This window comes from Gekko japonicus, unplaced genomic scaffold, assembly GCF_001447785.1.
Source record: "Gekko japonicus isolate JY-2015 unplaced genomic scaffold, Gekko_japonicus_V1.1 scaffold1155, whole genome shotgun sequence".
NCBI lineage: Eukaryota > Metazoa > Chordata > Lepidosauria > Squamata > Gekkonidae > Gekko > Gekko japonicus.
The window spans coordinates 53,536-77,321 of record NW_015166457.1 but is presented as its reverse complement, the minus strand read 5'-3'; the positions used below and the strand labels follow the sequence as shown (position 1 = coordinate 77,321).

Sequence of the window (23,786 nt, the reverse complement as noted above, 5' to 3'; positions counted from 1 at the left end):
GTATGAAGAAATGGATAAGTGGAGGAATTAATGAAGGAAGGAAGGAAGGAAGGAAGGAAGGAAGGAAGGAAGGAAGGAAGGAAGGAAGGAAGGAGATATGAAACACATTTACTTGTAGGTCAGTCTAGTGGATTTTGATGCAACAGTTCTGCCTCCCTTGGTTGCTCTCATGTTGCAACAGAAACATTTCCATACTTTGGGTTTTAGAGTTTATATTTACATTGCATGCAAGGGACTATGGGTGTTTCATTTGAGCCTTAGGTATAGACAGTGTAAAACAAAACCACAAAGTTAAACATTTTAAAGCTTTTCTTACAACTGCAGAGGAGTCAGGAACTACCTTGCTCCAAGAACGTGTAAAGAGAGTATAAGTAGGCAGCTTCTGCTTGCAAATGCAAAATCCCAACTGACAATGTACCTTCTCGCTTTCTCTTTTTAAAAGAAAAATCTTTCCGCTGATCTTTTCAAATGTTCATATCATATTAATAATGTTTTTCAAACGTGCAAAGCACAGGTATCACCCACTCAAAAAAACACTTTGTTTCTTTTGGGGATGATTTGTGTATCTGATACTAATCCACAGGTGCAAGCAAATAGGCTCGTAATATAATCATAATGGCATCAGCATATTTTATGAAAACAGAGTGATGAAAAGGTTTAGAGAAAGATGAATGAAGCTCTGACTGTCTCTTTTCCTGTGCAGAATTGGCCAGGGGTTTCAGAGATTACACAGACACAGCAAACACAAAAAGGAGTCTAACAGATTTCACAGATTTATGGTACAATAAATGTGTCAGTCTTTAAGATGGTTTTACCAAAACCAAAACAGAGCCTTGTGGAGGACAAATGTGACTTACAACTGGAATATGTAGCAATGGAAGCATCAGAATGTGATGCAAGAGCCACTTGTGCACCCATGTGGTGCATCTTTTCAGTGATAAGTGAGTTTAATGTGTAGCCAAGCCTCATGCATCTGCTTTTTATATTTTTTGGTGGGAGACGTGTAGTAGAGCTTTAACGCTGTGGTGCTGGTTGTTGTTGTGTGTTTTTTTTAAAGAAGTTTGTTGTACAAGTTATTAGGGTGGTTTCAAGATGGCAACTAACATAGTTTGTCAGTATGATATGCTGGGAGTTTTTCAATCCCTAATTGGTTTCTACCTTGCATATCTACCTGGAATTATCTGGAGGAACACCATAAAACTTTACTATCGGCCAATTTTTCATTTTTGTAGAAAACAACCGGTGGCGTTGTACTCTCCATAAAGACCTTATCCAAAACTGAGCTGCCTTGATGCTTTGAGCCCTAATAAAACACAATAATACAACATCTAATTTGAACATGGTCACTGGTACCAGAACTTGTAATAAACCCAGATGCCAACTTTGCTGCCACATACACCCAGACAACACAATCACTCAGGGGTCGTTTCGTAGAAAAAGAGCTAGGGGAACTCATTAGCATAACTCATTAGCATATGCCACACCCCCTGACATCACCGGAAGTGTGTCATAAGGCCACAGCCCTGACATCACCGGAAGTGTGTCATAAGGCCACACACCCCACCCCCAACGGTCCTGGCCGCCGCCAGCCTTGCAGCTCCACTGCCGAGCTCTACACTTTTCAACCTGTTGAACAATTATAGCAGAAGTTGATGAGATTGGGCACAAAAATTTTCTATGAATGCATCCATATTGATGTTATTTGTGATTGTTTTCTCATAACCTAGCAACACTAGATTGTTTTTCCGGAGATGGGACATTGGCAGCCTCTATGGCTGTAAAATGCAAGTAAGGCAAGAGAATGCTAACTCGCATGTAGCATTGGATGCTCCAAAAGTTAAAGCAGCTGCAAGGACTCTGTGCACATTTAGGAATGCACTTTTATAGTAGAAGAGCACAGGAAGAACATTATAGACACTGTTCTCTTCTTTCAGTTGTAGATTTATTGATGTTAAAATATTCCTTTTTACGAGATCTGCCTCTAGTGCAAAGTCGTCCTCATTAGCATTTATTTTTAATTTATTATTTGTATTTATATTCCACCCATCCCACGAACAGGCTCAGGGTGGGTAACATCATTAAACAGATGCAATTACAATTTAAAACACAATATAAACATTAAAAACAATGGGTACAGCTTAAAAACAGACGTCAGCTGGCTATAAAAATTCTGGCTTAATGGTACAGGTGAAATAAAGGCCAGAACACTCAGGACAATGGAACCCCCAGGACTTAACAGAGATATCCGCTTCTTATCTCACCGCAATGCTAAGTCACTCAGTTCTCCTTTATACCCAGAATTAAACTTTGTTGGTCTTAAAGGTGCCACTGGACTCAAACGTAGTTCTCACATCTGTTTTTAACTCTTTTATTATCTGTATGCCCATTTGCTGCTATGCACAGGTCTTACTGAATGTGTTATTCCAATTTTAGCTGTATTTATTGCTTAGTTATCGTGACTCTAATTAGCCCTTCCTGGCAACTAACCCCCCCACCTATATGTAACATTTGAGGAAATCTGTTTCAATGTATCTAAGAAGTGTGCATCTACACATGCTAAGCCTCTCAGTTCTCGCTTATACCCAGAAATGAACTTTGTTGGTCTTGGAGGTGCCACTGGACTCAAAGTCAGTTCTCACATCTGCTAACTCTTGTATTTGTATGCTAATTTACTGCTATTCTCAGACCTTACCAACCACTTTAACTGAATCTCAGCTATAATTGCCCAGTTACTTATGCATCTTGACTCTAACTAGCCCTTCCTGGCAACTAATCCCCTCACACCTATACGTAATGGTTGAGGACACCTTGTTTCACTGCATCTGATGAAGTGTACATGCACCCAAAAGCTTATACCTTGAATAAAACTTTGTTGGTCTTATAAGTGCCACTGGACTCAAACTTAGTTCTTCTACTTCAGACCAACATGGCTATCCACCTGAATCTATCATAAATGTAACACTTAATGTATGGGACCAAGTAAAAAATAAATTGTCACCAAGATTTTCTCCCTTAGGATCTGTTATTAGTGACATGATTGATGAGATGAGCCTGGAATTTTCCCCCTTGAGAAGCTGGGAGTTCTCAGGATTTAGCCATTGTAGAAACTTGATAACTGACCGGGAGATGGTCCATGGGGTCGCGAAGAGTCGGACTCGACTGTGTGACTGAACAACAACAACAACAAAAAATAAATTGTCACCAAGATTTTCTCCCTTAGGATCTGTTATTAGTGACATGATTGATGAGATGAGCCTGGAATTTTTCCCCTTGAGAAGGTGGGAGTTCTCAGGATTTAGTGATTATAGAAACTTGATAACTGACAACCAAGTGATCCCATATAGTAATATTAAGGATTGTATAGAGCAGGGGTGTCAAACATGCAGCTGGGGAGCCGGATTAGGCCCAGGAGGGCTTCAATCAGGCCAGCAGTGGAACTGGCCATCTCCTGCTTCCAGTTCTGCTGCTGCATCATAGCTTGCTTCACCAGACTCTCTCAATCGCTCAGCCATTTCATGTTTTAACCTGGGTCCTAGACTCAGAACTCTGAGCATGAGATTTCTGTGGTGAATGCCAATAAATCAAAAGTAGGTTTGCAGCTTATAGATACACACTTGAACAGCATACTCAAGACTGCAACAGCACAGACATTTTGGTGCAATAATTCAGAGCAAGAGGTATCAGTTATCAGGCACTGTTAAATAAATATTGCAAGAGTGCTAATGTTTTAAGCATGTTTTTATTTTAAGTCAAAAATATTTTTGTGTTTGTGTCCTTTATAAAGTTTATATCTCCACTACCTGGCATTACATTTTATGACACACATGGCCCGGGCCAAAAAGGTCTCATTTATGTCAGATCCGGTCCTCATAACAAATAAGTTCGACACCCCTGGTCTAGAGTCTAGTATTTCAGTATTCGAGTATTTCCAGTTTAGAGGCTACGTGCACTGATACCAATAAAAGATATTTTAAGACCTTATGTGGTCATGAGTGATACAAAGAATGGAACTGGCTATTGTATAATTGGAAATAGTATTAAAATTGTCAGTTCTTGGTGAAGGGTTTTCTACACCCATGGAGGTAGGACGTAAGAGGGTATAGATTGGCAATGTATCTTATGTAATTTCATATTTATGTATATATCTGTTATTTGTTTTTTATTAAAAGTTAATTAAAAATAAAAAAGAGAAATCTGCTATTTCAAGAGAGGGAAATTTGAAGTGGAGATGCAACTGCTTGTGTGAGAGACTGAAGCAAGAGACCATCACCAATGCACAGTAAAAACATCGGGGGACACCTTAAAGGGATATAAAGAGAGATTGGTTGTGTTTTTCAAGCATTTCCCCCCCCCCAACCCTTTAAAGAGAGAGTATGTTCTTTTTCTAGGAGAATATTTAGCTTTAACAGAACTGAATAAAGTCAAACTATTAGTAACAGACAGAATTCATGATATGATTCTTCTGTAGCAGTTCGAAAGCAAGAAATTGCAAGTAGATAAATAGGTACCACTTTGGTGGGAAGGTAACAGCGTTCCATGCACCTTGGTGTTTAGTCATGCCGGCCACATGACCATGGAAACGTCTTCGGACAGTGCTGGCTCTTCGGCTTAGAAACGGAGATGAGCACCGCAACCCTATAGTCGGATTCGACTGGCTTTCGAGAAAGGGAACCTTTACCTTTTACCTTTATTAGTAGCATACAGAATTCATGATATGATTCTTCTAAATTGGAATGTGGTTGTATCTTGCAAATTAATATTGGGTATGACTGTTTGACATACAGTGTTGACTAATGCATTGAATTTATATCTTGGTATATTTAAATTTCATCCTATGGAATACATTTAATTTATAGTTGGAGTAATGTGGTCCTCTTCTCATTGTAGGGAATGAAAGTTTAGAAGAAAACTATGTCCAGGACAGTAAAATGGGATTTGTTATCAATGCCATATACGCTATGGCCCATGGCCTACAAAGCATGCATCATGCCCTTTGTCCAGGACATGTTGGACTATGTGATGCCATGAAGCCCATTGATGGTAGCAAGCTCTTGGATTTTCTCCTAAATTCTTCATTCATTGGAGTTTCAGGAGAAGAAGTACGGATTGATGGAAATGGAGATGCCCCTGGAAGGTAAGAGTTCACTGAAGAGTTAATTACAGCTTGTCCATATAGCTAGAAGGTTGTTCCTGTGCCATTGTATACTGGGAGTGCAGCACAGATAGCACAATTAGGTTTTACAGGGTTTGCTCCCAGCCTGATGGCAGAGTGTCACATCAGCACTTGTACTACATATAATCAGGCCCGTAGCCAGGATTTCTTAATTTAGGGGGCCTTTAAATAAGTCAGGGGGCACTGATAAAATAAAAAAAACTCACACTCGCAGGCGGGAGCAGGATTATTTCCCCTATTGTCGAGGGTGGGTGTAAGTGGTCTTTGCCCCGGTCACCCCCCACCCCACCGCTCTGCCGGGGGGCCCCTTTCGGGCTGCTGTGGGCCGATTCAGATTCTCTGATCTGAATCGGCCCCAGTATATCCTATGGGCCATTGAAGTCAATGGCAAAAACATAGGGTATATTCTGGGGGCTGGAGGGGAGGTGGTTTGAGGGAGAGGCTTCAAACTCACAGGGTAGCTGCTGGAGCCTCTCCCCAAGATACCTACCATGTTTCAAGAACATTGTACCAGGGGGTCCAATTCTATAACAGGTTGCCCACATCCCCTCCATTGTTCTCTATGGTGGGGGGAAAAGTTACCCTGCAAGTTTGGAGCCTCTCCCTCAAACCACCTCCCCTCCAGCCCCCTATGATATACCCTATGTTTTCACCATTGATTTCAATGGCCCATAGGATGTAATGGGGCCGAAATTGACATTTGGCTGGCGGAAAGACTCCCCAATCTGCTCAAACTGTCGAAATTGACACGTGGGAGTCTTTCTGCCGGCCGAAATTGATTCTGCCTGATTCGGCTGCCAGGCCAGGATAGAGCCTGTGGGGCTGCTGACAGGTGGGGAAGTTGTGGGGCCTTGGTAGGAAGTCAGGGGGCGGGGCCCCAGAATGCTTCAATGTAGCTACGGGCCTGCATATAATTCATGGATGAAGGGAGGGCTAGTGAAAGCAGCCTAAAACATGAACTTGATTGGATGCAGTGGTTAGATTTGGTGGGGCAGTAGTCTAGATTGATTGGTTTTGTTCAGACATAGAGCAAAGCGATAGTTTATTTTAGTTATGGTTAGTTTATGAAACCAGGGTTCAGGTTGCATGCAATTCCTCAAACCCTGGTTTGCCTCAACAAGTCCTGGTGTCATCACCAGGGTTCCCTCTAAGCTGAGTTAGTGTGAGCTAGCTCACAGTTTCTTAGCCTCCAGCTCACACATTTTTGTCTTAGCTCAGGAAGGACGGCTCCAGAGCAAACTTCATTTACGCAGTAGGGCCAAATCGCTCGCTCACAACTTTAATGCCAGTGGCTCACAAAGTAGAATTTTTGCTCAAAAGACTCCACAGCTTATAGGGAACATTGGTCATCACCTTCTCTCCAGCCAAGCCAGAGTGTACTTGAGGGCAGTACAGGGAACAAGTCAAGTTAGGTTATGACAAGCTCAACATTACCTGGTAAGCTTCCATGGCAGAGCTAGGATTTGAACCCAGCAGTTCCACATCCTAGTGTGACAGTCCAACCACTACACTAAGATGGCTGTTGTGCCACACCAGCTCATTTGAAGGCATGGATTTAATTTTAACTGCACATGCAACAGAGCCTTAAGGTTTGATTAGCTGAAAGGACCATGTTATGCAATTAACCTTCATTCTACTACTTTTTGCTGAAAATCCAAGATAATAACTAACACGCTAAGATAATATCTAACACCACTTGTGTAAAAAGCCTGTGGTAGGAGAAGAGCTTAATTTATGGAATGAAATTGGAGCAGATATACATGAACATGAATATTTTCTCTATGATTTTATTTGCAGTCACTATTTTTATAAATAAAATTCTTAATCCTTTTTCATCTGTATTGCCGTTTTAAAATTTGCTTACTTCTTTTATACCTCCACCATTCTCCTCAGTGGAGACCCATGGCTTACATAATTCTCTTATCTTCCATTTTATCTTCATGCCAATAGCCCTGTGGGGTAGGTTAGGCTGAGAGTGTACGACTGGCCCAGGGTCACCCAGCAAACTTCCATGGCAAAGTGGGGATTCAAACCTGGGTCTCACAGATCCTAGTCCGACACTCCAACCACTACACCACACCGGCTCCCTCAAAATGTGCTAAGGCTTTTATATCTGAATCCATTCTCTGTTTTGTGGGCATCTTGCAAGTAATAAAATAAAACATTTCATGCCTAGCTGATTACTTCCACAGTTGGATTATTTATTGATCTAATTAAGAGTCACAAGGCAAGTCAGCTCTGAAGATTGTCAGACTGTAAAAGATTTTATTCTGTGCATACTATGTGTATCATGTAAGGGATATGAAGGACAGTTCTAGTACAACCTCAATTCATGTGAAGTATTAACTACTCCAACATAATGGACTCAGGTAGATTAAGGTTTTCTGCTTTGGGACTGGTGTGTGCTGCATTATTGATAGCTTCTGCTTTATATATCCTCATAACAAAAGAACAGAGGAACTGCACATTCCTAGTAAAGAAAGCTAGGTTTTGAGCAATAGATTAAGGCAATATGTACTTCCCATGAAAGTTATATGAGTGTATGTCCCTGTAATAACTGGTTACATGTTGTATCTGCTCATTAGCAAGATATAAACATATGCATGCTCATTTATACAATATCTATTTCATTGAACCCCCTAAGGCTTTTCAGCTGCTTTGTACACAAAGCTACCAGAAACAGCACAATGCCTTCATTAAAAACACAGAAAGAGGAGAATAGTCTCTTTGCTAACAAAGCAAACCAGAGCTGTTCACAGCACTCATTCACTCCAGTTTGCATTGGCTTGGTAGGGTTGCCAGGTTCCCCCCGGCCACTGGCAGGGGATGGGGTAGGGTTGCCAACTCAAGGTTGCAAATCACTGGAGATTTGGAGGGGGGAGTGGAGCCTGGGGAGGACCGGGACCTCACTGGGGTATGATGCAATAGAGTCCAGCCTTTAAAGCAGCCATTTTCTCTAGGGGAACTGATCTCTGTGGTCTGGAGATGAGCTGTAATTCCAGGGGATCCCCAGGACACACCTGGAGATTGGCATCCCGAGCTCAAAAGGTCCTGAATTAGGAATCAACCTCTTTGGTCCTGAAGTTCTGGTGGACCTCCAGGCACACTGCGGGAGGGCTTATTATGCTGACAGGAACTCCTCTGGACTTCTGTCTTAAGATATACGAGCAAAGAAGATTGCACATCCCTCTGTGAAATGAATGAATCTGTTCCTTTTACTGTTGTAGCCAGTCAGCCACAGCCTCTAAAGTCCTAGCCAAGATGCCTGGGGCAGAGTCTGGGTGGCTGTCCATCAACAGATATAGCTGGGTGTCATCAGCATACTGGTAACCACCCAGCTCACACACACACCCCGTATTAACTGGGCGAGGGGGCACATATAGATGTTAAACAACATCTGGCGGAGGATTGCTCCTTGCAGGATGCCACATACTAGAGGATAACGTGGCAAAACCCTTTCCCCAAGCACTACCCTCTGTCCCCAGCCATGGAGAAAGGAGGACAGCCACTGCAAGGCAGTTCCCCATATACCCGCTTCGGTAAGGCGGCGGGTCAAATGGTTGTAGTCGACCATGTCAAATGCTGCTGTTAGACCAAGTAGCAACAGAAGTGCTGACCCACCTCAATCCAGGTTTAGACAAATTTACAGGTGAAAGGTTCATCATTAGCTATTACACATGATGGCTAAATAGTGTACCTTTGAGTGCCAGATGCTGATAGCTTGCTTGTCTCTCCTATGGTCCTTTGAAAGTATCTGGCTGACCATGTGAGAAACAGGATGCTGAACTGGATGGACCATTTAGTCTGTCTAGCTGAGTTATTCTTATTTATAAAATGTATAAGTTTGTGTACAAGTTTATGAAGAAGGGAAAAGTTCACAGGGGCAATGAAGTACAAGGAGAGTGAGTTTACTGATCTGTGGCTGTAGGCAGGGCTGAAAGTGCCCAGATAAGGCAAGCAATTGGAACTGTGTTTGGAAAATCTTGCCTTGGTAGAAAAGTTACCTTCACGGAGATAAGAGAAGTCTGCTAAAGTTTGTTAAGTGTTGTTGCAGTTCAGACATGGAATCAATAAAATTGTGGCTCTTAATTTGACTCAGCTACTGTATCCTCAGTCTGGGGATGCAGAGTCATAGCACTGACAGTACAGAGACAGGCAAATGGAAGTAATTGTATGACTGCATAATGTTGAAACTTGATGCCTTTGAATGAGGGGATAGCCGCGAGCTTAAATGGTTTTAAATTTATTCATTCATTTATTTATTTATTGCAATTTTCCTTGATGCCTTTGAATGAGGGGATAGCCGCAAGCTTAAATGGTTTTAAATTTATTTATTTATTTATTGCAATTTTTTTTATCCTGCCCTACCCCGCAAGCAGGCTTACATCATGTCAAAATACAATAAACAATTCCATAAAAACAGCAGTGCATTGAGACATTAATTCCAATAGGTTAAAATTTTAAATAACTAGTTAAAAACCTAACCCTAATGTCAGCTTGGCAGTTAATTCCATTCCAGTGTAGGCTAAATGAATTGGTCAAATTCTTTTTGAAAACCATCAGACTGTCATCTGTCATTATAGTCACTGTTAACAGTGACTTTCATAAGTTACTTATGCTTGAAGAAGCTATAAGGAATCCTATGAAAAGATGCTAAAATGTCAGCTGAAACGCCGCCTGTTTTATGCACAGATGCATCTCTCCCCGTAAACTGCCTCAGCTTCAGTTTTCCTCTATACATGTAAAGGTGTTTCCCAGCTTTAGTACACATAGAAGTACACATTCAAAAACGTGTGCTCCAGGTAGCGGCTGGAGATCTCCCAGAATTACGACTGGTCTCCAGGTTACAGAGATCAGTTCCCTGCAGAAAATGGCTGCTTTGTAAAGTGAGGTCCCTTCTCTTCTCAAACCTTACCTTCCCAAGGCTTCACCCCCAAAATCTCCAAGTAATTCCCCACCCTGAGCTGGCAACTCTAGTTATTGCTGATGTGCTACATGTGCTAGAACTCATGCTCATACACATTGAGGAAACAAATAGAATTCAAGGGCACTATGGCAGGAACAACTGAACAACAACAATGGCAGGAATATACAAATTTGCTCACAAGCAACCAAAAATATTTTTGTCCTGTCCTCCCTTCTAAGAAGTTCAGAGTGGCAGACATGGTTCTTCCCTCCTTCATTTTATGTACACAACACCTTTTGAGGAAATTTCCTCTGTGAGAGATGGTTACAGGCCCAAGGGCACCCAGTGAGCAGGTCTATGAACTGAGATGGATAGGCAGAGGTCCTCCTGCCCCCTTTCTGTCTGTCATTAATTCCCCATATGCCTGTCTGGTGAGTAGCTGCTCAGTACACACACCAATCAGGGCCCATGGATGGTCGAGGAAGCCAGAAATGGGAGGGGAGAGTCACAGAGAAAAGGCTGTTACCTTAGCTCATATAGGGTTTGTAGTTCAAGCAAGTTAATCAGAGAGCCAGTGTTGTATAGTGGTTAGAGTGTTGGACTATGATCTGGGAGACCCAGATTTGAATCCCCACTCTGTCATGGAAGCTTGCTGGGTGTCCCTAGGCCAGTCATACACTCTCGGCCTTACCTCCCTCATAGGGCTGTTGTGAGGATAAAATGGAGGAAAGGAGAACAATATAAATAATTTTAAGCCTTGTTACTGAACCTCCTTATTTCTTCTAACCATGGCAGTAAATACAATGGGTGTCCCTAGGCCAGTCATACACTCTCAAGGGGGTTTTATTGTGTTTCCCTGATGTCCTATATGTAAAAACTGCATTTAGAAGGCCACTTGGGTTCAGTCTGTTGGTAGAAGCTTTATCACTCTGGTCAAACTACACAGCACACTATCTCTGTTTAAGTGGCATTGAAAATCCCAATCTTCTTTGGTACCCAAGTAATTTATTTACTGAGTACATTTATCCTATCTTTTCTCCAGTGAGCTCAGGGTGGAATACATTGTTCTATGTGCCTCCATTTTATCCTCACACTAACCCTGTGAGTAGGTTAAGCAGAGAAAGGGTGACCAGCCTGAGGTCACCGATCAAGCCTCATAACAGGAAAGGGAGTGGAATCTACTACACTCGACAATTACTAACTACTACTGCACGCTGCATCTTGTGAAGATAAACAGCAAGACAACAGTAGGACTATGAAAACAAATGGCAAAAAATGTATCTGTTAAACATCTTCATTATGTTGTATGCTAATTGTTACTACTCTGTGCCATAATATCCAACAAAGCAAGGACAATTTATACAGATGGAAACCAGTCACTAGTATGAGAAACCACTGGAAGAAATGCGCTAAAGGAATTATAAAGTGTACTCTATATGAAAAAAATTGAACGTGACAATAACAATAAAGCAAATCTTCATAGATGAAATCCTATCTTCATACTTCTTTACTTGTTAACGAAACTTTCCAAAATTTTGTTCCGTTTCATTGTAGACACTTCTTCTGAACCTTATACATATTAGAAATGTGTATCGGTAATTGTTTTCTACAAGTAATATACCTACAAATAGTGAAAAATTATACAATAAATATATACAAAATAGTAATACATACAGTGTGTGTTCTTTTCTTAACATTATTTTCTCATCTGTCTCTTATGACGACATTTTCTTCATTAGGAATTTCTACAAAAGCATATATAAAATTAAAAAGTCTTATAACTCAATTAGAAACACCTCTCCAAAAGCTTATAACTTCTTCAATAAAGTTTTACGCTCACCAAACTACCCATAAAGGTATTTGCTCAATACATCTCTCCCAGGCAGATGACAAATTGCTTGCATGTTTTAAAGGTACATATCCTCGTAAAAACTTACATCCATATAATGTTATGTTCCTTATGAACTCATTAGCACATTAGGCCACACCCACATGTTACCAGAAGTGTGCTCATCCAGCCACACCCACCTTTTGCTTCTTATTCCGTTTACCTTGTTTGTTTTTTGGTAGCAGGAACTCCTTTGCATGTTAGGCCACACACCCCTAATGTAGCCAATCCTAATAAGTTTCTGCTGTTGGGTGTGGTCTGTTATGCTAATGAGTTCCTGCTGGGCGTGGCAAATTTGGGAGCCAGCTGGAACTCTGTTCCTGTGCGTTCCTGCCCCAAAATAGCCCTGTCTATATGTATGGGCTGGTAACTTCCATTTCAGTGTATCTGAAGATGTGTGCATGCACACAAAAGCTTATACCTTGAAAAAAAAATTGTTGGTCTTAAAGGTGCCACTGGGCTTAAACTTTTTTCTGCTGCTTCGGACCAACATGGCTGCCCACTTGTATCTATCTTATAATAAGATAACTTAAATAACTAAGAAGCAAACACTAAAGAGAGTAGTAAGGATGGGGAGAGATGCAGGATGATCTTTTCATGGCATGCATAATGTATGCATATTTTATATTGGTGCTTTGGGGGGAAAAGCATTATTAAATGGCTAAAGGAAGGTTATAGATGACTGTGGAGAAATGAAAGTTCCAGGCTTTGGAGCTGAAGTGAAACTTAGCATTCTTTAAACATTCAAACCTAAGTGAGCTGCTGTTTGCCATACTGGGAAAACCTATGTGTACTGATGTCTGCAGGTAAGTTTCCCCAAAGAGGGTGAACAGCTTTTCCCCAAGGCTGTTTCGGGCCAGGGAGGAATGCTGAATCTCCCTGTCCCCATTTCCTAGGAGTCCTGATTTGAATCAGAGCTCTGCTTGCCTGGGCAATAAAAGATAATGTTTGATTGTCAAGGGGGAAAGGAGTTATCTTATTTCAACATCAGGTGAGGGGGGAGATTGAAAACATTGTCTTTTGCCTCCTCAGAATCACTGTGCTTTGCATATTTGTCATTATTATTCAGGGCACAAATGCTTGTCTGCTCTTTTTTCTCCCAAGTCACTCCATTTCAAGCAAGGCACTGGGATGTGACAGGGAGGAAAAACGGCCTCACCTGAAATCACCAAGCAGATAGGCCATGTAGCTGCCCAGGAAGAACTATGCCTCTTGCAATTTCCGGACAAAAATCACAGTTTCCAGCAGGAGCTTTCTTCTCATTCTGAATAAAAACACTCTGCTGCCTGCCACCCACAAGAACCTTTTCTTCTCCCTTTTGCTTTCTCAACAGCCAGTTTGTCTGTCTAAAACAGACTCAGTGGTGGTCCCTCCTCCTTCCCTCAGTTTGCTCCTTCAGTCCTACTTCTTCTTCCCCCAGCTTGAAATTATTACTCTCAATAATTTCTTTTGCCAAAGTGGCACCAAAAGACTTCTGCAGTTTAATGCTAATATGTCTCAGTGAGCAAGGAAGCTGGGACCAAGGACTGTGGGAAGAGGGTGCAATTGGATTGTCTTCAGCAGCCACAGGTGGTAACTTTGCATTTGTCTTGGGCTAGCCTATTCTACTTCCTTTGAGCTGGTGAGCAGCAGATTTTCCACCCCGATTGCTAAGTGGTCATGAGATGCTTGCAAAGCTGCCTTTCATTCATAATTAAATGCAACTCTGTGATTAATTTATGTCAAGGATTCTGTGACTGCATCACATGAAACGTCCTTAAATCACGGCAAATACTGTTTGGGCCTCTGCATGTTTGACAGAGATAAGTGGCTCTTCTGGCAAACCAAGGAGTGGCTTCCAGCTCCCCTACTGAAAAGTACTGGGTTCGATACATCAGGATGTGGACCACGACATCTGATAAGATGCGTTTATTAGTACTTAACACATGGAACAGAAACTAACGGCCGGATGGCCAACTTTATATCATTGTGGAGGGACACCCCTAAGTCCTATTTGCGGGTTTGAACTCCCCGCCAATGTCCCTATTGGCTCCTTACTTGTAGTTCAGGAGCCTAGTCCCTATTGTCTTCTGGATTGAAGCTCTAGCTGCCTCTGGCTGGCGTCAGACAGTATCCGAAGACATAACACCTACAGGAAAGAGGGCAGAAGGGAAAGGGCTCGTGGGAAAAGGATGGTCATGCATATTGCAGATTTATGGCTTTAAATGCTGTTCTGCGCCATTCACGTGTAAAAGAAGGAGTAGAACACAATTTAAAGGGGCAAAAGGGTGGGGTGGGGGTTATTGAAACTTTTCCTTCCTGTGGCTTCCTTCTCATAAAGTCTTGCAACCCCCCCCCCCAAAAAAAAACCCTTCTAGCAACCATGCTCTGATACTGGAAGTGAGCCTGGCAGGGATAAAAGTGATTGGAGGGATTAATGAAAGGAGAAAGAAGACAAGCAAGAGAAGGGTTCAGCACTACATGTGCCTTTTAAGAACCCAAGGATATAAGAACAGCCCTGTCAGATCAGACCAGTGGTCTATTTAGATCAGCATACTAAATGCTAGATCCTAGTTTCACACAGTGGCCCACCACATGGCACAGAGGCCAAGGCATTCCCTCTGATGTTGCCTCTTAGCACTGAGTTTTGGAGGTTTACTGCCTTTGAAGGTGGAGGTTCCCTTTAGTGACCATAAAGCTGCCAATTCTGGGTTGGGAAATGCCTGGAGATTTGGGGAGTGGAGCAACCCTACACACAGTAGCAGTTGATGGACTTCTCCCATGAATTTGTCTAGCCATCTTTCAAGCCATCTCGGTGCTCATGGCCATCACCTCTACTGCTTTTAGCATTTTAAATTGCATCCCCACCCACACACTCTAAACATGGTCTGTATGCATTCCCATCAAGTTGCAGGTTTGTCTTTTGCTCAGGAACTTGATGCTCTGATGTAATGCCAGGCCTGTAGTGAAGCAGGCAAAGGGCTGTCTTTTGGGAAACAAATTGGAAAAGGGTAACAGGTTTCCCATCTAAGTATCTGAAACTGGTTAACTGACCATCCCCGACCTCCTATTATAAGACTGAGAGTCTTTCTATTTCTTCCGTTTAGTGAAAATCTTTAAATAAAGTTGTCAGAAGCTGCCTCCACTACTGGGGCCTTTCTGCCAGATGCCGTGACCTCTGTCTTATAACCCCCTTGGATTGCTGCCCCTCCCCCCCCATGGGGAAGCCTCCAGAGGTCTCAGATAAGGGCCAGGGGAGGAGGTTACTTCACCACCCTCCTCCTGCCCAGCTGGGGCTCCTGCTGCTTCCCTCTTTCTGTCATGCAGCAGACTGAGCTTCCAGTCTCCTGTCCTCCTTGACCATCCCCTACCCCTCTCCCCACTCCTCCTCCTCAGCCCACCCCCTTGTAGCCCTGCCCCTCTTCTTTACTGCTGACACCCTTTGGGCCCACCAAGTGTGGGCATTTCTGTGTTGTCCTGAGAGGAGTTGGCAGGTGCTTCCCTGTTCCAGACCAGAGTTTCCCCTTCATCAACTGGCCTCTTGGCACCCAGGGGACTTGCCAGGCCCAGGCGATGGTCTCGGGGGCATGGTAGAATGCACAATCCTGCTGCCGGGGAGTGGCATGGCTGAGGCTGCGGCATTGAAGGGACCGAGGGCGCTGGGCCACCAGCATGCCGTGCCTGCATGGTTAGTTTCACCGACCCCCAGTCTCCCCGCGTTGCCCATCGGCAATTTTCTCCTTCTGGTGAGTGCGGGGCCTGGACTGAGACAGGGGCTTATGGCAGGCTTCAAGGCCACAGGGGCAGCTTGGCTATGGCCCGCCATGGCAGAGCTGGGACAAAAGTAAAAGATTAGTTACAGTCATTTTTGTATCCCTGAGGGATATGGTCTTCCTGGAGTGATGGGGGGGGGGGAAGGCTAAGATAGGCCCAGGATACAATTACATTACATTGTTAGAGAGTGGGGCTGGGGGCATGGCATTTGACATTCCTCCTGATGGTGACTGAATCAAAATGAGCACAGAAACTGAGAAAGAAAGGTTACGAGTAATGAAGTGAGCACTAATTAGCTGATTAATGTGTGCTTTGCCCAGCACAAGCAAACCGTACCTGTATTTATGTCACTTTCCCTCATTTCTTACTTCATAAGATCTTTTAAAAAAAATTGCATTGTTTTCTCTGCCCCACAAGACATCATGGTTACAGGCTGTGAAATTATGGCACATCTTGTGCCTTCTTTCTGTGCTACCAACCTTGAATTGGGCCCACAAGTTCACGTGCAACCAGTGTAGATTGAACAATGAACTTTAATTGTAGCTATTGCATTATTTTGCATCACACTAGTTAATCTAACCCAAAGACAGAATCCTGACCGCCACCACTAATGCACACCAGAATCCCCATTTTGCTTAGACTTTGAAAAAACAGATAACTATTAATTCCTCATTAGGAGCTGCAGTGGCTCAAGTGGTTAAGACGCTGAACTGCAGGCTGTGGAAGGTCGGTAGTTCAGCAGTTCGAGACCCGGGTGTGCCGCATGATGGAGTGAGCTCCCATCTCTAGTTCCAGCTCCTGCCAACTAGCAGTTTGAAAGCAAGAAATTGCAAGTAGATAAATAGGTACCGCTTCGGTGGGAAGGTAACAGCATTCCGTGCGCCTTGGTGTTTAGTCATGCCAGCCACATGACCACGGAAATGTCTTCGGACAGCGCTGGCTCTTCGGCTTTGAAACGGAGATGAGCACTGCAGCCCTAGAGTCGGACTCGACTGGCTTTTGAGCAAGGGAACCTTTACCTTTTTAATTCCTCATTAGGATCTAGAAATAATAATACTGCCTTGGAAATTACTGGTTGAGAATGCAAGACATAAATATTTTAAATAAATCTTTAAGTCCAAAGGACCACCACTGAACAGCTCTCTCCCCAGTCACATAGGTGATTGGATAAAGCACTTGTACTTGGAATCTGATACCCTCTTTAGTCATCTAGTTTGCTTTTATGGCCAAAGACTTAACTGTCCAAAACTGATTCAGCAAATTGGAAGGAAGCAGTGGCTAGAACAATGGTCCGATCGGAATGGTCCGATCAGTGTGCAGTGACCCCTGTTTGAAAGGTCAGATTAAGGTAGGTTGCCATATCTTGCTTTATAGAAAGAAGATTTACTAATCAGCATCTGTCTGTGATATTGAATGTTGTTGGGGATAGGCAGAGTTTTCCATCTTGTTGGGGTTCCATGTTGTTGGGGATAGGCAGAATTTTCCATATTGAATATGCAGTAGGAGTGGAGTGAGAGACCTAATCATTTTGGAAATATATAACTTGGCATCCATCAATCTGATTTGTTCTTCAGGTACGACATCATGAACCTGCAGCACATAGGGTATCAGCATTATGACTATGTTTATATTGGCACCTGGCACGAAGGGGTATTGAATATTGATGATAATCGGATTCAGATGAACAAAAGTGGAATGGTCCGATCAGTGTGCAGTGACCCCTGTTTGAAAGGTCAGATTAAGGTAGGTTGCCATATCTTGCTTTATAGAAAGAAGATTTACTAATGAAACATGAGATGACAGACAAATAGTTAGTTAGAGACCCCGACATTCCAACTCTAATCTGGGCACTAATATCTGTATGCAGTTCACGTAATAAGAATAGCAACTGCTTATCAATATTCAGGTCTGCCAGTTTTTGCCAAAGTCTATTCGTATCGATGGAGTCAAACACCGCAGCCAAGTCTACAAACGTTACGTATAGAGACTTAGTGGGACCATTTAAGCTTGCATAAGCCAGCTGGTGAAGAGTAAGGCTGTGGTCAATTGTAGAAAGACCTTTCCTGAACCCTGCTTGATGGGGGTGGATGATGTGATTCTCAAAGACCCAGTCATCCAACTTGAACAACAGGTATTTACTATAAACCTTAGCTGCTATATCTATCAGGCTTATTGGTCTGTAGTTTCGTGGGTCTGTTTTGTCCCCTTTCTTGTGAATGGGGACAATAATACTTAACTTCCAACCAGAAGGGATTAAACCTGTGCATTAATTTGTGTAAAAACCGTAGCTAGCATGGATGACCACCATGTGGGAAAAGCTTTATAAAAGTCTGACAGAATCAGGTCTTGCCCAGGTGACTTCCCTGAAGCCAATGAGTTAATTATACCTTTGATCTCCCTTTCTGAGACTGGGGCCCATTCAGGGAGATCTGGGATACCTGAGATGGATCTCTGAGGCTGGGATGTCACTACAGGGCAAAAAGGGGCACAAGACCCAAAAACCCTGCTAAAATGCTGTACCCAAATTTTGGGGAAAATATGTGCCACTGCCTGCCGGGAGGAGCTATTTAAGCCACTGGATACAATATCCCAGAAGCGTGCTTCATCCTTCCTTGAGTTCAAGTTCATTCCATAAAGATTTAGCATAGTCCCTTTTCTTAGTTTTATTAAGTTTTTATAATAAGACCTAAGTTTCAAGAGGTGAGGCATCAAATGATCATAATTGTTCCGTCTTACCAGTCTCATTAGAGACGTTAACTTTTTTAATCGCCTTACATTCCTGGTCATACCAGCTGTTACTACCATTAGGTAAGGGGTTAATTGGCCTGCTATTAATAAAAAAGGGTTTAAGGTAGTCGTTTATGGCTTGAAAAGTTTTAATAGCGTCCTTATCTGGCAAAGAAAGAACTGCCTTCATAGATTCCATCTCTGGATTAGCAAGGGTTTGAGCTAATTTAATATTTAGTTCCTCTGACCACCTAAGTCTCCTATATCTCGGAAGAATACCTTCAGCAAATTCTGGAACTGGTTTCATTGAGGTTAAGTATAAGTCTTAATGGGCAATGGTCGCTTATGGGGCTATCAACAACCTCAAACCTGTCTACATATTTCACAACAGACAAATAGTGTAATGGTTAGAGGGTTGGACATGAACAGGGAAGACTTTGGTTCAGATCCCCATAGAGCCATGAAAATCACTCTGTGACCATGGAACAGTCACTCTATTTCAAGCAAGGCAACTTCATAGGACTGTGTGTAGGCTACAATGGAGGAGAGAATCCTGAGCTCCTTGGAGTATGGGCAGGACACAAGAAACTGGGGCAGTGAGAATTCAGTGCAAGAAAAAAAAATCTAAACTTGGCGTAAAAGAAAGGTACCCAGATTCTATGTATACATATACAAGTAGATTTGAATATATATTTGCAAAATGGAAGTAGCATCTCACAATGATATAGCACTCTCCCTAAGCTCCCCAAATGTATCATCTCAGAATCCTTTCCATTATGAAGAAAGGCTGATGTATTATTACCATATTGTAGATGTGCTTACTAAAACTCAGTCAAGCTATGTCTGAGCTGAATTTTAATCAGGAATTCTGGTTTAGAGCTTATGATTTGGTCTTAACCTATACATTTCATGACATAGGTAAAGTGGGGTCATAAGTAACTTATTCCCTGGGAAAGAGAGGAAAGCTTCAGGGGAAAAACCTTGGGAAAGAGAAGAATGGTCTATCAACTCTACTTGGGATGTTTCTGTCTTTCCAATTATTTTTCCACAATTGTGAGAACTAAAGATTTATGTATTTGAAAAGTCACAAGTACTCAGATTAATCTTGTGTCATGTCAGGTCCCAGGCCATGGCTGTTGTGCTCCAGGGTTTTACCTTGCCCTCTTATGGAGAAGGTATCCCATCAATTTTCCCCTAGCTTTATTCCCTTCTGAGCTGGGTGTTAAAGCTGGTGCACCCACCTTGGCCTCCTCACTGAGGCCTCTTTAAAGGCCTTTTCCATGCCTCGAGCATACCCAGTGACCTCCCTTTACCAAGAAGCCCCAGGGGACTATGGCGTAGTCCAAGAGGGAACAATGGCAGCCTTAAAGCAGTTCTGCTCTGCCACTCCTCTTTCCCACCCCAAGGGTAGAGCTAACAGTTGATTGTCAGATGACTAGCAATCAAAGGTCCAGCTACCATAGACCAGCTGGCTGGTATGTGGCTCTTTAAAGATTGCATTCACAGCTCCATTGAGTCTGGTTTTGGTTTAGTTCTGTAGGGCACCAAGGATGGCTTCTACTGTCATCACTGCCACCACCACCCCCATGCCATATACTAGATTTTGCTAGGAGTCGTTACTAGATATGGGTCAGAAGAACAGTAATTAATATGGTCACACTTGTATATTGTTACATTAGCTAGCTGGATTTATTGAGAATAGTTCAAAAGTGCAAGCAAAAGATACTTCTTCATCGACAACTAGGAGTGGGTGAGATGAACAGTGCCTCAAAGTGCATCATTGCCAAACCATCGGATGTATGGAGAAGCAAGCTAGGCTAATAACTGTACTTTTGACCAATGTTGGAGGAGGGTAACCAACCCGCTGGACCTTCTCCTGTTGACAGCAACTAACCAGTACAGTTGGAGAGAAAAGATTCATGACCTACATTTGGGCAGGTTCCAGTTGTGATATTCGGCAATTTACAGTGCCATCCTAAGTGATATTATATCATTCTAAGCCCAGTGACTGCTTAGGATGGCACTGATAGTGAGGAAAATGAATCCCACCAGTTTCTTACCGAATTTCCTTAGCCTTTTCTCCAAGGGCAGACCATAATGTGTGTGTGATATAAAATCTGCTGCACAAAATCAATACCTAGCATAACAGCAGTTCTCAGGGGAAGGGATGGATGGAGACTGAAACATGCACTGTACTGTTTATGACCAATAATTCCACATTGCAGGATTTTTAAAGTTGCAAACAAAATTTCTACCTGCTGACTGCATTTGTGTCTACCTAAAAGCAATTTGCCACCTGCCATGCCCATTTGGTATAAAGCAACATTTCATGAGGATCAAATAGCATGGCTAAAGTAACTTGGAAACACTAAGTGTTCCACCAAGGGAGAAAAAAATGAAATTAAGACATGTCAGTTTCCAAGTTTATTATAAAAGCCAGTAAAGTGACTGGAGATCTTCCATTTAGAAAAAAAAATGGTTAAGTCTTCAAATAAGTAACCCCCTCTTATTGTGAAATGTGTGCAAGAATTTTAGGGTGCTGGATTATAATGACACATAATTCCATTTTGTTGATCTTGGTATTGTATGTGGCAGTTTTAATTTTTTTTTTCATTAATGCTTTTCAAACCCATCATGTATTTAAATAAACTGAACTGAAAAAGGATGACTAAAGGGGGCATAAAATTATGTATGGGGTAGAGAAAGAGAATAGAGAGAACTTTTTCTCCCTCTCTCATAATGCTAGAATTCAGAGGCACCCAATGAAATCCATGGGCAGTAGATTCAGGATGAGGAAAAAGGAAGGCATTTGGTACTTCACAACTAATTGTGGAGGTGGTGTGAGCTCCCCCTCACTGGCAGTCTTTAAGCAGCGGCTGGACAAACACTTGTCAGGGATGCTCAGGCTGATCCTACATTGAGCAGGAGGTTGTACTACTAGATGGCCTATATGGCCCCTTCCAACTCTGTGATTCTATGATTCTACTAGATTGTGGTGGCCACACAAAGACAGCTACCAGTACATATGACAACAGGTTGCTGGAATAGATATGACAGTCAGACACTTTAACAAATTACAATTTATTTCTTGTTTACTAAAGTTTAGTCCTGATTTAGAACCTTAGTTTGCCACCACATTTGGATGTCACAAAAAATGAGGCTTATTGAAGTTTTTTTGATTGATTTGCAGTTTTAGTGCTGCACATGGGGAGAGCAAAGTCCAGGCTCATTCATAAGACTGGGGGAGCATAAGAGCCCAAGAACTTTGCCTTTTCTTATCTCAAACTGATGCTTGTCTCTAATGTCTGAATGCAGCTATGTCTGTATAGCAAGTAAATCTGCATAACTGATGCTCGCATAGTATGTGTAGTAATGCATATCTATGTACAGGGTTCTGTGAATACAGACCAGAGTCTTGCAGCATCTTAAAGACAAACACATTCTTTTTCCAACATAAACGTTCATAGACTAGATTCCAGAAGTGGGCTGTAGTCCACAAAAGCTTATGCTAGAATAACATTTGTTAGTGTTCAGGGTGTCCAAGATTCCTGCTTGTTTTTCTGCAACAGACTTACATGGCTACGCCTCTAAAATTTCTAATTAGAGAGGATTGGATCCACTAATGGTGGAGACTTCTTCCAATGCAAAAGAGTCTTTGGTAAGTGAAAGGGGTTTGTTCTAGTGCTAGGAGACTCCTTACACAAAAGGAAGGTTTTTTTGCACCAGAGGAAAATTCATGTATTAGCACAACAGAAACCCACAATGCGTGATAACAGGAACACTTTTACTTTTCTGCAGATTCCCTTGACTGTCTAAAAGCAATTAAAATCCAGACTATTTAGCAACAGAACCTTTGTTAACCCTATCTATCGGGACTGGAGGTCCTAGTGAATCAAATATGCCAGTTATCAAAGCTTTTACGTGGCTGCCGCCCAACAAGTAGAACAGAACCCAGCATACCAGTTAACTGAGCTTTCCTGTTAACTAAGTGCCAATTAACTTTTATTGTATTCATTTTCAGTTCAGGGGGGAAATTGTTTTGGAAATGCTTTGAAAACTTTTACTTTTAAGAACTCGTTGTAGCCCAAATGAACTGTGTCAGGAATACAGGTTTCAACAGTCACCCATTGTTAACATTAGCTGAGACTATGTTTGTGGTTCTTCGTATAATAGTACTATACAGATATGCACTCTGACGATTCTCATTTATTTTTTAAAAAATGTCTTGTAGGTTATAAGGAAGGGGGAAGTGAGTTGCTGCTGGATTTGCACGGCTTGCAAGGAGAACGAATTTGTTCAGGACGAGTTCACATGTAAGGCTTGTGAACTGGGATGGTGGCCTAATGTTGACCTGACAGGTGAGGACAATTATTTTCTGTAATAATTTCTCACTAGTCCTGGAATAGAGAGATTAAAGCAAATTCCCTGTGCACACCAATATTTGTTTTACAGTATGAGAAAGTAAAGCATCAGAGTGATTCACTCAAAATATTCTATTTACCTGTATTGCTTGATAAACCTTTGGGCATCTTTTAGATTTCTGTTCTTGGTTGAAAATTTGGATCTGCATGTAGGTACCAGGACAAAATAGGTGGCATCGTGTGGGTCTCTCTTGGTCAATCATTGTTGTCCCACTTGGTTAGGCACAGCCAGCTCCACTGACATGCTTCTGGGATTCACACATAGGCTGCGGTCACACTGGAAGTTTGTCACAGTTTGGGTGCACCTCTAAGTGCACCAGTTTAAATTGTTGCAGGAAGGTCCGACCAGACTGCACACCCTGAGGCAGTTTTCCTGCACACTCGTTCGGTGGTGAGGCATCCACATTACTGCAACACCTCAACCACAGAGCATGCTTTCCAGTTAATATTTTAAAAATACAGGTGGGCACATGCACATATGTGCTTATGCGGTTATCAGGGGCTTCTAAAAAAAAAACCTGGCAGAAACAGATCTGATGGTTCAGACTTCCTGTCTGGCTTCAGCTCCTGGCGGGTGTTCAGACGTCCAGAAAAGCAGAGTGGAAACATTGGCATATTTAAAGACCAGAGTTTCCCCAGCGTCCATTTACTCCACTTCAAGGACAGGCCAGAACCAAGTGCCAACAACTGAGACACAGAAGGCAAATGTTGTAGTCTGATCCTGCTCTTTAAATCCACAAAGATACCACTACAATATCAGTGCGAACTACTGATGTGGCCACAGCCATATTCTGCAACCACACAGGATTACACCAGTGAGAAGTGGCTTCCATGTCAATGTGGGTGAATATGAAATGCACCTAAGTTTCCAATTCACCTGTGGTTCCAGCAGTTTTGCATTGCAATACAGGCATATAT

General features: G+C 42.4%; 1 protein-coding gene across 2 annotated transcripts in view; it reads left to right on the top strand.

The window, feature by feature from the left end:
* The window catches only part of GRM1 (glutamate receptor, metabotropic 1), a 296,102-nt gene that overhangs the window by 237,814 nt on the left and 34,502 nt on the right, over positions 1 to 23,786 (top strand). For both annotated transcript variants that reach the window (XM_015412041.1, XM_015412040.1), the window contains exons 4-6: positions 4,888 to 5,134; positions 17,295 to 17,463; positions 22,679 to 22,805. In XM_015412041.1, the coding sequence (XP_015267527.1) occupies positions 4,888 to 5,134; positions 17,295 to 17,463; positions 22,679 to 22,805 (543 nt within the window). The remainder of the gene's footprint in view (positions 1 to 4,887; positions 5,135 to 17,294; positions 17,464 to 22,678; positions 22,806 to 23,786) is intronic.